This window comes from Heteronotia binoei, chromosome 1 (genome assembly GCF_032191835.1).
Source record: "Heteronotia binoei isolate CCM8104 ecotype False Entrance Well chromosome 1, APGP_CSIRO_Hbin_v1, whole genome shotgun sequence".
NCBI lineage: Eukaryota > Metazoa > Chordata > Lepidosauria > Squamata > Gekkonidae > Heteronotia > Heteronotia binoei.
This window is the reverse complement of record NC_083223.1, coordinates 100,284,160-100,299,811: the sequence shown is the minus strand read 5'-3', so window position 1 is coordinate 100,299,811 and position 15,652 is coordinate 100,284,160. Positions and strand designations below refer to the sequence as shown.

General features: G+C 43.4%; 2 protein-coding genes across 7 annotated transcripts in view; one reads left to right on the top strand and one right to left on the bottom strand.

Moving 5' to 3' along the window:
- Positions 1-10,345, bottom strand: part of CDC40 (cell division cycle 40) — a 71,931-nt gene extending 61,586 nt beyond the window's left edge. The window contains exon 1 of the mRNA XM_060238125.1: positions 10,036-10,345. Coding sequence (XP_060094108.1) covers positions 10,036-10,233 — 198 coding nt within the window. The 5' untranslated portion in view covers positions 10,234-10,345. The remainder of the gene's footprint in view (positions 1-10,035) is intronic.
- A 1,379-nt stretch (positions 10,346-11,724) lies between these two features.
- The window catches only part of WASF1 (WASP family member 1), a 127,154-nt gene continuing 123,226 nt past the window's right edge, over positions 11,725-15,652 (top strand). For 4 of the 6 annotated variants that reach the window (XM_060238113.1, XM_060238095.1, XM_060238087.1 and 1 more), the window contains exon 1: positions 11,725-12,151. The gene's annotated coding sequence lies outside the window, so the exon portion shown is untranslated. The remainder of the gene's footprint in view (positions 12,152-15,652) is intronic. The other 2 variants (XM_060238103.1, XM_060238077.1) reach the window with 1 other exon arrangement.

Here is a 15,652-nt window from a genome sequence, read left to right as displayed (position 1 = left end):
CCTGAGTGTTATAATAATTTAGGGCAATGGAAAGCCCCACCCCGGCTTAACAGATACCAATTTCTTGTCTCACAATCTAATTTTAGTTCTCACATCAATTTGTAAACTCTTTTATTATGCTGTATGCTTATTTGCTATTACGCACAGGTTTTACCAATTGCCTTAATCCATTTACAAATATACTAGGAATAATGCCCCTTGTGGAGAAAAATACAACAGGCTCTAGAAGAAGGCTCCAGAAAGAGGCTCTGGGTGAGTGTCCCCTACACCTGCTATTTTCCTACCCACCCAAGTGAAGGCATTCACTCCCCTCAACCTTGGAGTCCTCCCACCCCTGCCCCCTCCAACTATCATCCCCCAACCACCTCTTCCTCTCAACTACCTCTACACCTTTGGCACTCCACTATTCCCCCCACCCATGACATTCACTCACCTCTGCCGTCTCCCCCCCCACCCAACCATTGACATTCACTCACCCCTCCACCCTTGCTGTCTTCCCACCCACCCTGCAGCAAAAAGAGATGCTGTCTTTGCCCCCCCCCCCCACATATGTGTGCATGCCCTGTGTCTGTGGTGACTCAAAGCCCTGGAACAGGCCCAGAATGAACGTAAGGAAGAATAATTATGGCAAGTGCAGGGGGCATGACAACCATCACACAGACCCTGTAGGGACCAAAGCAGCTTACATCATTCTCCTCTTGCCCTTTTTAATCTGCACAACAACCCTGCAAGCAGGGCCGGCCCTAGGATGCATGGCGCCCCAGGCAGACTCACTGCCTGCTGCCCCCTCCTTTCCCTTCTGTGGTGCCGCACTCTGCCCACCCCCCAATGCTCTCAGAGGAGCACCACTAGAAATGTCCCTACTTGCTTAGAGGCAGCCCAGGCATCTCAGCGCTCTCTCTTATGAGAGCGTTGGAGGAGGCTTCGCTCCCCCTCATTTCTGGAACAGAAGTGAGGGAGGAGCAAAGCCTCCTCCAGCGCTCTCTTAAGAGAGAGTGTTGAGATGCCTGGGCCACGTCTAAGTGGATAGGGCTGATTCTAGTGGTGGTTCTCTGAGTGCGCCAAGGGGGGCGGGGCGGTGAAGCACAGTGCTGCAGAAGGGAAGGGAGGAAGCGGTGGGGAAGCAACGACGGTGTGGGGGAGATAAATTAGCCATTTGTCTTGGGTGCGGGGAGGGGGAGAGAGCTCAATTCAGTGCCCCCCGGCACCCTAGGCAAATGCCTAGTTTGCCCAGTGGGCGAACTGGCCCTGCCTGCGAGGTAAGGCAGTCTGTGAGTGGTCCAAAATCACCCACTCAGCTTCCGCAGCAAGAACCCGGGTCTTGCAGTTCCTGCTCTGAAGCGCTAACTGCTATGTCACACTGGCTGTCATCAGAGGGCTGACCTCAACAGGGTATAATGATACAGAGTATCATTTTCTCCAGGGGTGCTGATTTCCATCTGGAGAGCAGTTGTAATTGAGTGATTTCCAGCCCTCACCTGGAGATTGGCAACAATGGATCCCCAGGAAGAAATGGCTGGTTTGCAGGGTGGAGTCTATGGAATTGTACTTATCTGAGGTCCCACCCCTCCTCAAGCCTCATTGTCTCCAGGCTCCACCCCTTGAATCTCCAGGAAGTTCCCAACCTGGAGTTGGCAACCCCATCTCCTTCTCAGGCATCCATCAACCTTTATCTGCCCCTCTGACTTCAGGTTTCTATCTCCGCCCCCCTCCCTGCAGCCTCTACCTAGGAAAAGGACAGTCTTTTCCGTAGTGGGGACCAAAGCAACTTACATAGTTTTTCTCTCCCCCTTTTGATCTTCACAACAGCACTGTGAGGTAGATTAGTAGGTTGAAAGTCTGTGAATGGTCAGAAAACACTCAATCAGCTTCCACAGAAAGAATGGAGGACCTAGAGGAACAGGCTAAAAGGACAGGAAGGCAGCTTCCCCAGCAGCCTCTTTGTGCAGCTCAGAGGGAGGGAGAAAAAAGTGTTAGCCATAAGGCCCCACCAAGACTTGGCAGCGTCTAACACTGGTATGGATAGGAGGCTGGATGTTTGCAGTTATTAACAGTGAGGGAAGTAAGGAGAGAGGGCAAAATGATGGCTGATGGGCTCAGCGCTATCTCCCAGGAGATGAGAATGGTTTGAGAGTTGGGGGCTCACTTTGGTAGGCAGCCAGCCATGGAGGAGCCAAGCGAAGCAGTGGCAGTAGAAGGCTCTTTCTCAGTTTATTCAGACAGGGCAGCTGTCAGTGGGCGGGGGAGAGGAGCAAAACGAGAGTACACTTGAGTGGCGGTTGATTGTCCAATGGCTGATGCAGCAAGCAGCACAGCTAATGAGACAGCCAGAAAGTCCCAATACGCTTGGGCTTTAATATATATACAGGATTTATTGCTCAGTTATTTACACATCTTGATTCTAATTAGCCTTTCCTGAAAACACCCTCTCTACTCTCTATATATGTCATGATTGGTGACTTCTGTTTCAATGTACCGAAAAAGTGTGCATACACATGAAAGCTTATACCCAGAAAAAACATTGTTGGTCTTACAGATGCCACTGGACCCAAACTTTGCTCTTTTGACAGGAAAGTATTTGTAAGCTGCATTGCCTGACCAACAACTCCAAGATCTTTCAAATCTGATAAAGGCCACAGAGTGCATTTGGACAAAAAGCTCCATGGGGTGGGGTGAGGTGCAGTGTAGAAGAGGAACTAGGAAAAATCACACATTTCCACACAAACATATGGGACCAGCTGAACTCCATGCATTTTAATGAATTAGTCACTGTAATAATTGTACCAAAGGTGAAGAGAGACTACACAACTTAGAAAGCTTTTTCTTTAATAACCATTTTTGTGGTAAAGATCTACTAAATTAGTCTTGACCTATATATATAAAACATAATTTACTTGCAACACATTCATTTTTAGTGTCACATTTTTCCTACATAAAATATTAACCTGGCCAGCTCTTCAATGCTGACAAATTAAATTTGTCCTGCTTTGCAAATGAATTGCAAACCATTCTCACTCACTGAATAATGAATCAATTCTATCACTGTTAGCAAACCCTGAGCATTCCCTTTTCCCTTCAGATAAACATAAATGGACCTCACTAGTACAATAATGAATAGACAAGGACCATTTATCTCATTTCACCCACATTCCCTTTTACAGTCAGAAAAGCTGATTAACTACTACGAACAGCAACACTTCAAACATAGGATTTGGATTATAACATCATCAAGTTTAAAAGCAACAGAACACCGAAACTAAAAAGGTACACCTGTTTAAAATGCTAGCAGAGCATATAGAACAAACTTTGGTTAAATGGGAACTAAGACATGAATTTCCACAGTAGGATCAACAGACAGTACTTCCCTTGATTTAATCAGGCCACCCGCTAGGCCACTAGTTGAAAGAAAAGGGGGAGTAGGAAGTAGTAGAAGAAGACTGACTGGTAACCCACAATGGTTAGGATCCCACCCAATGCTATGCCAAAAAACAAGAAAACCTTCAGAGTGGCTGAGGGGGAAAGGAAGAAAACCTTTAACTTTTAAGAAGTATGTAAAAATGCAGACTAGACAGGGCTAGATTTCACACAGGAATGTGCTAAACCACAAACATTACTTAGGATTCTTTGCACTATCTAGGTTCAGTGCAAATGTAGTAACTCTCCAATTGACAAACCAAGATTTTGAAATCAGGCACACTTTGCTGGCAGACATAGTCTTGCTCCCCTCTCTATTTAATTAACAGTGTCTCTCAAAAAGGACTTCACAGAGCTGGAAAGTACAGAAGAGGACAACCAAGATAATAAGGGGGTTTGAGCACCTTCTCTATGTGGAAAGGCTGAAGAATCTGAGATTTTAGAATTTAGAAGAGATGAACATATGAACATATGAAGCTGCCTTATACTGAATCAGACCCTTGGTCCATTAAAGTCTGTACTGTCTTCTTAGACTGGCAGCGGCTCTCCAGGGTCTCAAGCTGAGGGTTTTCACACCTATTTGCCTGGACCCTTTTTGGAGATGCCAGGGATTGAACCTGGGACCTTCTGCTTCCCAAGCAGATGCTCTACCACTGAGCCACCATCCCTCCCCTCCACTGAGCCACCGTCCCTCCCCTAATTGATTAAGGTTTTACATGATAGAGATTTATACAATAATACATGGAACAAAGAAAGTCTCCCTCTCCCAAAACACTAGAACTGGAGAGCATACAATGATATTGATAGGCAGTAGGTTCAGAACAGACAAAAGGAAATACTACTTTATGCAAAGAATGATTAAAATGTGGACTTTACTGCCAGAGGATGTAATGATGGCCACAAGAATAAAGTGTTAAAAGCGGATTAGATAGATTCATGGAGGATATGTCTATCAGCGGGTACTAGTCATGGTGACGGAAGGGAACCTCCACATTCAGAGGCAGATATCCTCTGAATCCCAGAGCCAGGAGGAAACAGCATGGGAAGGCCTTAGCCTCTATGCTCTGTTGTTGACCCTCCAGGGGAACTGGTTGGCCACTGTGTGAGAAAGGATGATGGACTAGATGGACCACTAGTCTGAACCAGCAGGGTTCTTATGTTCTTAAGATCATATGAAACTTGGGGCTGGGTGTTGTGAGTATACTGATACCTGACTCTTTTTATTTGTGCAAGGGACCAGAAATTTCAGCAGCTATTTTCAGATAAACCTGGATACGAACAAGATGATGCTGGTCACTGAGGGGGACATTCTGAAGAGAATTATGTTTCCACCATTGACAGAATGGCACTCAAGCTGACCAATTCAGTGAAGAGACTGAGTTTATTATTTTCAGCTGTGTTAGAAAATCAGATTCATACATCTTTGAGAAAGGAGTTGTTTCAACTGCATTTAATGACAATTGGCCCAGCTCCTGGACTCTGCCAAGTCTGCTATGCTAATGCAAACCATTATTGCTTTAATGCTGGACTACATTAACGTTGTTCATGAGCTGCCCTTGAAGATGATCAGGCAGCTTCCACTGATACAGAATATAGCTGCTTATCTACTGTCTACCACAGGGCTGTCACACTCCTGGCCCACGTGCCACAACTGGCCTGCTCAGGGCTCCCATCAGGTCACTGCAATTTTCTGCCCCCTTCTGTCCTCACCCTTTGATGTTCTGAGGCTGCCAAGGGCGTTCCCATCTCCTTCTCCCTTATCTTTGCCTGCTTCAGCTGGAAGCTCTTCTGAACTCACAAAGCTGCAAGGAAAACATGGAATGAATATCTGGACCTAGAGACAATGGAAAATCCATTCCATGATTTTCTTGCAACTTTGTGCTGCAATGTATTTCAATGGAGCTAAGGCAGTTTCACTTCTGCAGTGTTTATGGCCAGTTGAAGCTCCTTGCAAATAAAGAGTTGATGCTTTGAGCCAACTTGTCTCTGCTGAATGGAACCTGAGAACTGGTGCCTAGTTTAACCTGGGAACCCATAGCCAAAGTGGGATATTACACTGAAGAGCCATTGTCAATCTAAGTAGATGCGGGTGAGTGGGGGGGGGGGGAGATGTTTGCAATGCCTAAGAAAAAGTTGATGAAGATATTGGATTTATATCCCACCCTCCACCCCAAATCTCAGAGTCTTGGAGCAGTTCACAATCTCCTTTCTCTTCCTCCCCCACAACAGACACCCTGTGAGGTGGGTGGAGCTGCGAGGACTGTCACAGCAGCTGCCCTTTCAAGGACAGCCTCTGCCAGAGCTATGACTGACCCAAGGCCATTCCAGCAGGTGCAAGTGGAGGAGAAACAAACCTGGTTCTCCCAGATAAAAGTCTGCACACTTAACCACTACACCAAACTGGCCTAGCCATTTCATGTTTTCGTAGGCTAAGAGCATTTTATATTCCTAGTTTATATTTTTAGTTTCTGCTGTAATCCTTGTGCTTTTCTTGATGTTTTAAAAATTAAATTGCCAAATCCCACTATTCCCTCATCTTTCCATTTAAAACAAAGGATCACAAGACTTTTAAGCATGCTTGTATTTTAAGTTAGAATCAGAGTTGGACGTGACCTCCAGGGTCATCTAGTCCAACTCCCTGCACAATGCAGGAAATTCACAAAAAATTCCCCGCACACATACATCCTCAGTCACCCCTGCTCTATGCCCCTATCTTTGTGTTTATCTGTATTCTTTATAAAGTTTATATCTCTGCTATTTGGCATTACATTTTATGACACCCATGGCTCGGCCCCACAAAGACCCATTTGTGTCGAATCCAGCCCTTGTAACAAATGAGTCTGACAACCCATGTCTACTGCAACTCAGTAGGGTTATCAATATTTTACAACATCTACATTGGTTACCAAATTACTTTTACAGGAGCTGATCCTTACCTATAAAGCCTCATTTCATCTGGAGCTGATCCTTACCTAGGAGGAGCTGATCCTTACCTAGGAGCTGATCCTTACCTATAAAGGAGCTGATCCTTACCTATAAAGGAGCTGATCCTTACCTATAAAGCCTCATTTCATCTGGAAACAAGGAGCTGATCCTTACCTATAAAGGAGCTGATCCTTACCTATAAAGCCTCAAGGAGCTGATCCTTACCTATAAAGCCTCATTTCATCTGGAAACAACATAGTACTTGAGGGACCCTCTCACCTATTGTGATCCTGTTCACTAACTCAGATCTTCCCAGAACGTTCTTCCTAACAACCCATTCTTGAAGTCCTTAGACCTAGACTATGGCCATTTTTGAATTCTGAGTATGGCAATGGCAACTATTCTGTAGAAGGGTCTTCAAGAAAGAGGTTCAGAGGATACCCACTCTGACTCAGTCCTAGGTAGGGATGCCAGCTCACTTTCAGGGTGGGCCAATGAGCAGAAATTGTCCGGCATTGTGTGATGCCACATCCGCTTGAAAAACTGGATGTGACCTAAGCATATACCATGGAGTTTTTGAAGACAGCCAGAGCATTATCCAACGTGTTTTCATCAAATATTTGTTTTAAGATTGTGATGTTGCAGTTGCTGGGTAAGAATGTTGTCTGTGCATGAGTAGGCAGCACTTTTAATTTGGAAGGAAATTTAAACTTCCCAATGTATTTTTAAGTATTCAGATTTTTCTGCACATCTGGGGAGTCCCCCTAGTGTGTAGACAAATCTCCTTTCCCTCCATGTGCTCCCAATCCACGGATTTAGATACCCACACAGAGAAGCCATGTTGGGAATTAGATATATCAATTGTTCAACTTTTGCTGCTATATTTTCTCATTGTTTCACCTGTATATTTCAAATGCAGAAGGATTCTGCTGTCTGATCCAACAAGTTGCCCATTCCTGAAAAGGTGTACTAAATTTATCTTATCTGTTTGAATAATTACTTTAAAACAGAGCTGCTGGTGACTGTTGATATAAAGCCTATGCAATATAATATATGCAAAGGTAAAATATTTATAAAACTTTAATCACCCTTTTATCAAAGACAGACAACTCAAACATTAACTAAACATTATTTTAAGGATATATACCCCACATTTGGAACCAACATTAGTTCTCTCGTCTGTTTCATTTGGTGACTACTGAACAAGAGACAGACCAAGCAAACCACGTCGGGATAAAATATCCAAAGTAGCCAAAATTTATTTGGACTGAAAAATCAGAGTAAATAGGAAGGCCTTTTCAACTTGATGTCTAGAACTAAACAATGTGATGACTCGGCTTTACAACAGCAATTCATTGAGAAAGCCCTGCTTCAATACTGTATCTTTGTTTTCACAGAAAGGATGTTGCAGCAAGACATCTCCAGCAAGTGTCACAAATACTAATTTCACTTGCACTAAAAAAAGCTTTTAAAATAATTCAGCATATTAACTACAGTAATTAAAGGAAACTATTTTTAAAAAAAAATTCTTATCTTGTATTGTTTTATTTATAAAGAATTTTGTAGTGGTTTATACATTAAGAGTGTTTAATTTTTATAACTGCTCCAGACTTTCGAACTGTTTTTTATTCTTTTTTTCAGGACCTGTCTCTAAAAAAATAAGACCCTATACTGGGCTCCAGACAAGAATACTTATGCTACAGGCAACATAAGACACATTTCTGTTCACGGCTAAAGTATTTGCAGATATCAACTAATGCTTCCGTCAAACTACATTTTAACCTCTCTGAGCACTGGAGACAGATTAAAGCAGAGCTGCTTATGAAAAACACTAGCTGAAACAAGCTGAAACAAGCAGAAAGCATCTTTGGCATCTTTTAAGCAAAAAGCACTGCTCTTATTCATTTCAAAGGCCATCATATAGCATTGCAAGGTGAAGACTTAGTTTCACATGAACATAGGCTCATGTACGCTGAGTGCTGGTAGGAATTCTAATGAGGCCCCGAAACACATAGAGAAAGAAGGAAAGAACTGGAGCTGAGATCAAGAGAAGAGGAAAAGAGATGAGCAAGAACACAAAAGAGGTCGGCAGCAGGCTCTCCTTACTTCACCCCAAACAGCCCAATCTGTAGGAATGATACATAATCAATAATCACTTAACCATAAGTGCTTTTGTACCTCAAACACATACACAGGCATGACAAAGAAACAGGAAGGACTAAGAAGATGGTCCTTTTTATGTAGTTCAGTCTCTCAAGCAAAGGTCTCCAAGTGGCTCTTATAAGCCACTGCAAACTTCCTTCCTTCAGAAGTAGAAAAAGCTGCATGTCAAAATGAAAATAAAATTGTGGTTTAGGAATGGAACCAAGAACAGGACTCAATCTCTTTCCTTCTTGAGACTGCTGCTGGTGGAAGTCTAGGCAGGCAGCACTTCTGGGGAAGAGTGCTATGGAAACAAGGCACATTGCATCTGAAAAGTGTCCTTGATATGGTAAAGAACACAGAACTGAGATTAATAGCACAATTCCTTCAATTGCGTAACTTGTTTTTTCCTGCTCTCCCCATCACAACAATAAACAATTCACCAGCTTCTAATTTGCTATAGGTAATCCAGCATTATTTTATATGCAATAGGAAAATAACTCTGAATAGTCAACCAGAGAATCACTACAAAGCCTTCCCCCTCAGTTATTCTTGGACAAGTCTTATGCAAAATGCTGTTCCATCAACCACAAGCAGCACCCAATCACCAGCTAGACATTTCACAACAGTTTTCCAAAGTGGGGCACTTGGTCACCTAGAAGCATAATGACCACAGTTCAAAGAGAATGTAGGATTATTAGAGAGAAGATGGTTGGAACGGTATACTGGACATATATCCAGTGCAAATATGCAGGCAGAAAAATATATACAGAAAACAGGAAGAAAGGAATCACCAGCTTGGAACCTGGGTGAGCATATGGGCAAGTAATGTGTTCCTTTCAAGTCAGGTCCAGTGCATAACCCGAACACTGCTGCTTCCTCAACAGCAGTTCACACCTCATATAGATATAGTGAGAAGACCACCCCCTCTTCCAAAATAAACTCCGAAATAAGGCACAACATCCAAGTCCAAAGTAATAACAACAAAGTCTCAAATAACAACAAATCTCAAAAAACAACTTTGAGATTTCTTTCCGTATACACAGAAAATTAAAGACATTTCAAATGGAGAACGGCTTACATCCACCTCAGTCACTTTAGTCAAAATCAAAGTCACCTAAAACCTTTTTGAGCCATCATGAACTCCTAGTGGGCAACACAGCCTATGCAAAGTTACTCCAGTCTTAACACTGGGCTTAGACGGGGACTACACTGTACAATTAACACGTTTTCTTTGCTACGGGGATTAATCGAATTCGAAACAGATTTCCAAGAGATTAAGGGGTCTCCACCCTGTATCCCCAATGTATGAAAATCTCCACCTGTTGACTTTCTCAGCATCATAAAATTGTTTAGAAAAAGCGATTCGTGCTAGGACAACATGCGCTACAGTCCACGTGTACTATTAAGGCACCCACACGTAGTTTCCCCCCAACCACAAGTTACAAGGCCGAGATCCTCACAGGCCCAGCGGCGTTAAACAGGACCGCCTTCCCCCGGTGGGACAAAGCCAAATCCAAAGGCGGGCGGAGATGCCGGGCCCACAACTCTTACCTTCACGGCCACCGCAGGGGCCGAGTCTACTGCAGGCAGGAGCGCCTGCTGGGTAGAAGGAAGCGAGGCAAGGTGCAGCACCGCGTCTCCAACAGCCACCTGGGCTGAGTGGCCGGTCGTCCCCTCAGCCTCAGAGCCAGAGTCCGACTCCGAATCGGAGCCTCCGTACGAAGCGAGCGCAGCTATGGCGGCCGACATCTTAGCAAGACGGAAGTGGCCGAGCGCCAGGGGGGAGGAGCGTCCGTCGCATCCTGGAAGCTACATAGAAGTATCTTCTCTCGCCTTTCGTCGCCACGTCCGTCCACGATTACTAACCCGAAATATTCAAAACGCTCTAGAAATGTATTCTTTGTTCCTTAACAGAGGATTCTTAACAGGAATATTCTGATTCTTATATTTTTAGTAAAACATATTGTTAGTGAAAGTGCTTCCGTGTCAAAGAAACCCAGAGGTTGTAAACTGTTCGCGCCAAGTTTCCACTAGCAAACATGAAAATACTTTTTCCCACGTAGCTCTGAAGAGAAAAGATAACTATTAGGTGTAACGGGCGTCATATCTGGTCATTGCAAGAAAAGCCCCCATCCATTTTTGCTTAAAGAATCAGACACGTTTAAAATTTACATTTGTATCTGAAACTTAATAATGATTCTTTCAGTACCCACTGCAGAAGCCGGAGATCCCTGTGAAAAATATGTAGCCATGGATTCTTTTGCGAATAACTTCAAAATGTGTGTGCATTTGTTCAAGCATGTCTTTAAAAGATGACACCGTTTGTTCCTATGGCCCATTCATTCTAATGGCTATTTACGGCGGAATCCTAAACAGTTACACCCTTCTAAGTGCACTGCAGTCTCCACTCTCTCTCTCTCTCTTTACATGAAAAGAAGAAAACTCCAAACTCCCACATCCTAATATCCCAGATTAATGCTCAAAGCAGTGTGATTTTACAGCAGCCCAATCCCAATGACCGTTTACATAGCCGTAAATCCCCTTAATCTCAAAAGGATTTAGTAACAGATAAGTGCGTTTAGATCACTTGCAGCCTTTATTAGAGATTCATGCCTCCCTATTCTGACTTCTCGGGTAAAAAACATTCACTTGCCGAGTAAACATGACAGGATACAGCTGCACGAGTGCTAAAACAAACTGCGAGCAGCCTAGATCTATTTCGATTTTCTCAGAGGTAAATCGACGGTGGTCGGCAGGAATCTCTCAGGACGCTTTTCCTGGTCATCTTCCGACTTCCGCCTTGTAACACCTTTCTTTTCTAAACAAAAGCAATCCCAAAAGAAAGGGAGAAGACACAAAATTAAGCCACCCAAACACTTTTTGCAAAGAAAGGGGAGAAGCGCCTCTACCCGAACATCTCCGCGTGCAGCAGACGCTTCTCCGTCTCCTTGGAAGAGACGCTAGCTCCACCACTTCGTATTTCAATGTTCAATCTGATTGGCTGCCAGAAGCCGGCTGGAGTGAACGCCGCAATAGTCCCAGCGCTATCGCCCTACCTCACCCTCACATCCAGCTGGCTTGTACCACCCGACAGTATGCCGGAGGGGGGGTGTCAGGGAAGGAAAGGGAACGTAGGTTGCTGTGCGTCTCCCGCTTCCTAAAGAATGCGTGTCAATCGAGTTGCAGGGCCGCCGGTCAGGTGGTTGCGTAAACAACACCTTCCTCCTCCCTTCCCATCGCTACCCGCACCCCCGTTCCAGGAGAGAGCGCTGGAGCTGGAGAAGCCCCGCCTTCGACACACTCACGCTCTCACACGCGCGCGCGCAGCGCTCTCTGTGCCTATTGTGAAGCTTTGTGCGGGGGCAGTTCTGCGTTCTCTCTTTCTCCCCCTCCCCTCCCTTTCTTTCTTCTCCCGCCTCGCGCTTTCTTCGCTCTTTCTCCTCCCGCCCCCTCTGGAATTCTCACAAGCGCCTGTCCGCGAGCCGGGCTGCTGAAAGGAAGCGTTCGAACTTCACATCCAAAGGGACCTGGGGGGAGGGTGCGTTCTGGCAAAAGCCCAGCAGACACCGACGAGGGAGGCGACTGGACGGCGGCAGCGATTTGTATGAAGATGTGAAGGGACTGCGCTGAGAATCGTTGCTTCTGGGAAGAGCGTGAGAGAGAGACGGTGAGTGCCGTGCCACCCCGCATTCACCGCAGTGCCCCCCCTTTCCCTCCATCGCTGCTCTGGCGAGTCCCCCCCCCCCTATTTTACTCACGCCCCCTCCCCGCACAGCGGAGCGCGCGACCTGCCCTCTCTAATTCCACACGAGGGGGCGGGGAGGGCGCTGGGGAGGAGAAGGAAGAGATCCTCCCACCTATCCTGTCCTCTCCTGTTCGCCAAGGATGGGGAAGCAGGAAAGGAGTGGGTAGCTCCTTCTCTCTTCCTCAGGTTGGGACATGGGGACGCTTATGGTTAGGTCGAGATATATATGTAATCTAAGCGCCCCCTCCTCTCCTGCCAAGAAATTAAGATGCCGGATTCGGGGTCCATAAACGAGAGGCTGTGGTCAAGAGGCTACTTTTGAAATCCCCCTGCCATTAAAGCGATTGTATTAGATGAGTTAGTGACTAGCTAGCTCTCCATCTGTTTGAGCTTTCCCTTGGCTTTTCTCTGGCTATAACTCTTCCTAGAATAAATATGTTTTTTGATATATGGTGGGTAACCCTTTTTGACGCTTTATTCCTCTCCCCATTTATATATAGCTATAATCTCGGATCGTGTACTCATGATCACTTACAGTGCCATTCTAAGCAGAGTTACACCCTTCTAAACCCATTGGATTTAGAAGGGAGCAACTCTGTTGAGGATTGGACTGTTAATGTGAATTTATTAGCACCTACCACTGGCTAATTACTTTTTACTTGCAGCTAAGAGATAATGAAAAGGCGGGTTCTGTCTCTCCACTAAGAAATTATGAGAAAAACTTGATCTTCTATTTATGATTGTATGTACAGAATCACAAGATGATACTATGTTATTTGGTTTCAGTGAGATGGCGGGTAAAGTGGTCAGAGTTTGACTGTAAAGTACAGCAGAAACCATTCTTGGGATATATATCTTTCTCTGAGTTTAACGCACTCTGTGAAGCCCTCTGAAATCGAATGATGAAGGGTAATTAACTGTAAGTGAAGTGGCCTAGATGATGTGAATATGTGGCGGAGAGTTATAATGCTTCATTTCTAGGCGTGTTTAAGTAATAGGGATGGAGGAGGCATTGCTGGAGAGTCATCTTCCTGTTTGTCGAAGTCTGTTTGAAAGGATAAGGATGCAGTAAAATGCAACCGGATTTGAAATGGAACTAGTATTCTGCTATGTGCCTTAGAGATTGCTGTCCTGGCAACAGTCAACATGCACACATGTATAAATGTGTCGTATTTACATTAAGCAAAGCATTCCTTCTAATGTGACTGTTTTCTTATAGTTATTTAAAAAGTTGCAACAACTCAGCTCTTATTTTAAATTGGCATAATCCCTCCCCATACTTGTGGTCACAGTAATAATATAGGAACAGGATTAAATCACGTTCATAATTTTGAAATATAGTACGCCTATAGTACATGACATCCATTTAGAGTTTTTAAAGCATTTTGACGCCTTATGTAGACAGCAGTACCCCATTCAGACTTTGGGAACCCAGTGCAGAATAATATGCTGTACATTTTTCTACATAGACATACAATCTTATTTGAAGGTGTCTTTGTAGTAGAGTGAAGAAGTATTTTCTTAGGACGAGCAAATTATTGGAATTAAAAAAAATGTTAACTGTCTTCCAGAATATAATTTTACAAACTTGAAACTTTCAGGGGTTATAAGTGGTGGCTGCTGATCCTAGGGCATAGAGGAAATGACACGTAAATTGAATCTGAATACTTGTTAATATATGTTGGTATACATTCCGTGGATTGTTCTTTAATTAGTGTCATATGCCTGATGAACTTGGTGATTGTTGATCTGGGCATTTGAACTTAAATACACAAAGAGCAATTACAGTATCTGGCAATTAAGGGATGCTCACTTTACCCCTCTCTACATTGGGAACTGCAAAATGAATGGAAAGAAATGCGAGTCTCATTGTAAGTTGTGTTCTGCTTTAGACTTGGATAAAGTTGCTGTTATTAGCTACTGGAAGAAGAATGGGATGAGATGATGCAAAACTATTTTTGGAAGGCCAGAGTGCAAAGAACATGAAAATGGCTTGTCTTACTGTGTTGCAACTGCAATTATGCAACCTATTCATGTTTCAAATTCTGTAATATGTACCTTTATCATTAGTGTAGCTTTCATTTCTGTGTGTATTTAATCTGACCAGCCTTTTGCGAAATGCCTTACAGGTATACTGAATTTACAAATAAATTCCCATTGATGGTTAAGGAAATTCTGATAAGAAATTTTTTCCTCGTTTCTTTGCTCCTAGACAGTACATTTATATTGGCTCGATCCAGAGTTTTAGAGCTATCATGAGTAGATTTATGCAAAACTTGTTTAACTTGGGACTAATCACTGAAACAGTAGCATTCCCTTTTGTCATCAGTTCTCTCTGGTACTCCTTGGCATCTGTGATCTGTGAATAATTTTTGCTCAGTTTAATCGGAAGTTGGTAAGGGAACCATCTATATAGTAACGGACAATATAGAATAAATTGCATCTGTTGGATTTATGTTCTGCTTGCTCAGAAAACTCTAGGTGACTGCAAGGTACAATCCGTTATCTGTGGAGCAGTATAATTGATTTATTCGGATTAAATGGCTGTCTTCAGAGAAACCAAAACAATGGGGCGGGGGGGGGGGTGTTGTTAAGAAGAAGCTTCAGAAGGTCTTTGGCTTAAGTGTTGCCTGTTTCACTTGTACACAGCTGAGGCTGAGGTCTTACTGGTCTATAACATACAGCAACTTGATGTGAGGCTCAAATCAAACAAATTATAGTTGTTTCTTGTTTTGAATTATCCTAAAAGTAGAGTAAATGTATATTTATGTTTTCTAACTAATGCTCAAATTTTTTCACTAAGCTGGTGTTAATAGTTTACAACTGTGCAATGTTTAAGTTAGATGGAAGATTATCCTAGTCTTTCATGGTCTACTTTTATTTTTTAAAAACAGAAAAATTCTTGGAATCCACCAGTGTGTTTCTCTTCATAAATATAAAAATGCATATGCAGAACTTCATTACATACTTTAGTTATGTCTTAACAGGTGATTCTGAGTTTACAGTATTTTAACAATATAAAAACAGTCTTGTTGGATCAAATCACATCATTAGTCGGCACAAGAATCTCAATGACCACCAGCAGGTGCTAGCTTGTCTGATAGAAAATGATTAGTGGTCTGTTGCTGTACTGTAGTCTCATTACTGCCTCTACCTCTATTGCATGTGTTTTTCTATGGCCCTTGAAATAAAATTATACCTCTTCTATCAAAATGAAACTATTATTTTGTCTTCTGTTACCTTAGATTTATTGCTGACCTGTTACAAATATGAGACACATTCAAAATTGTGAAAATGGTTAATAGTATACAAGTGGACTGTATGCTTTGAAAACAGATAGTCACTGTTTGCTGCTAATACAGAGCTGGAAATATTTAGTCCCATCTCTTTGAATGGGATTTAAATCTACATAACTGCTTGCTT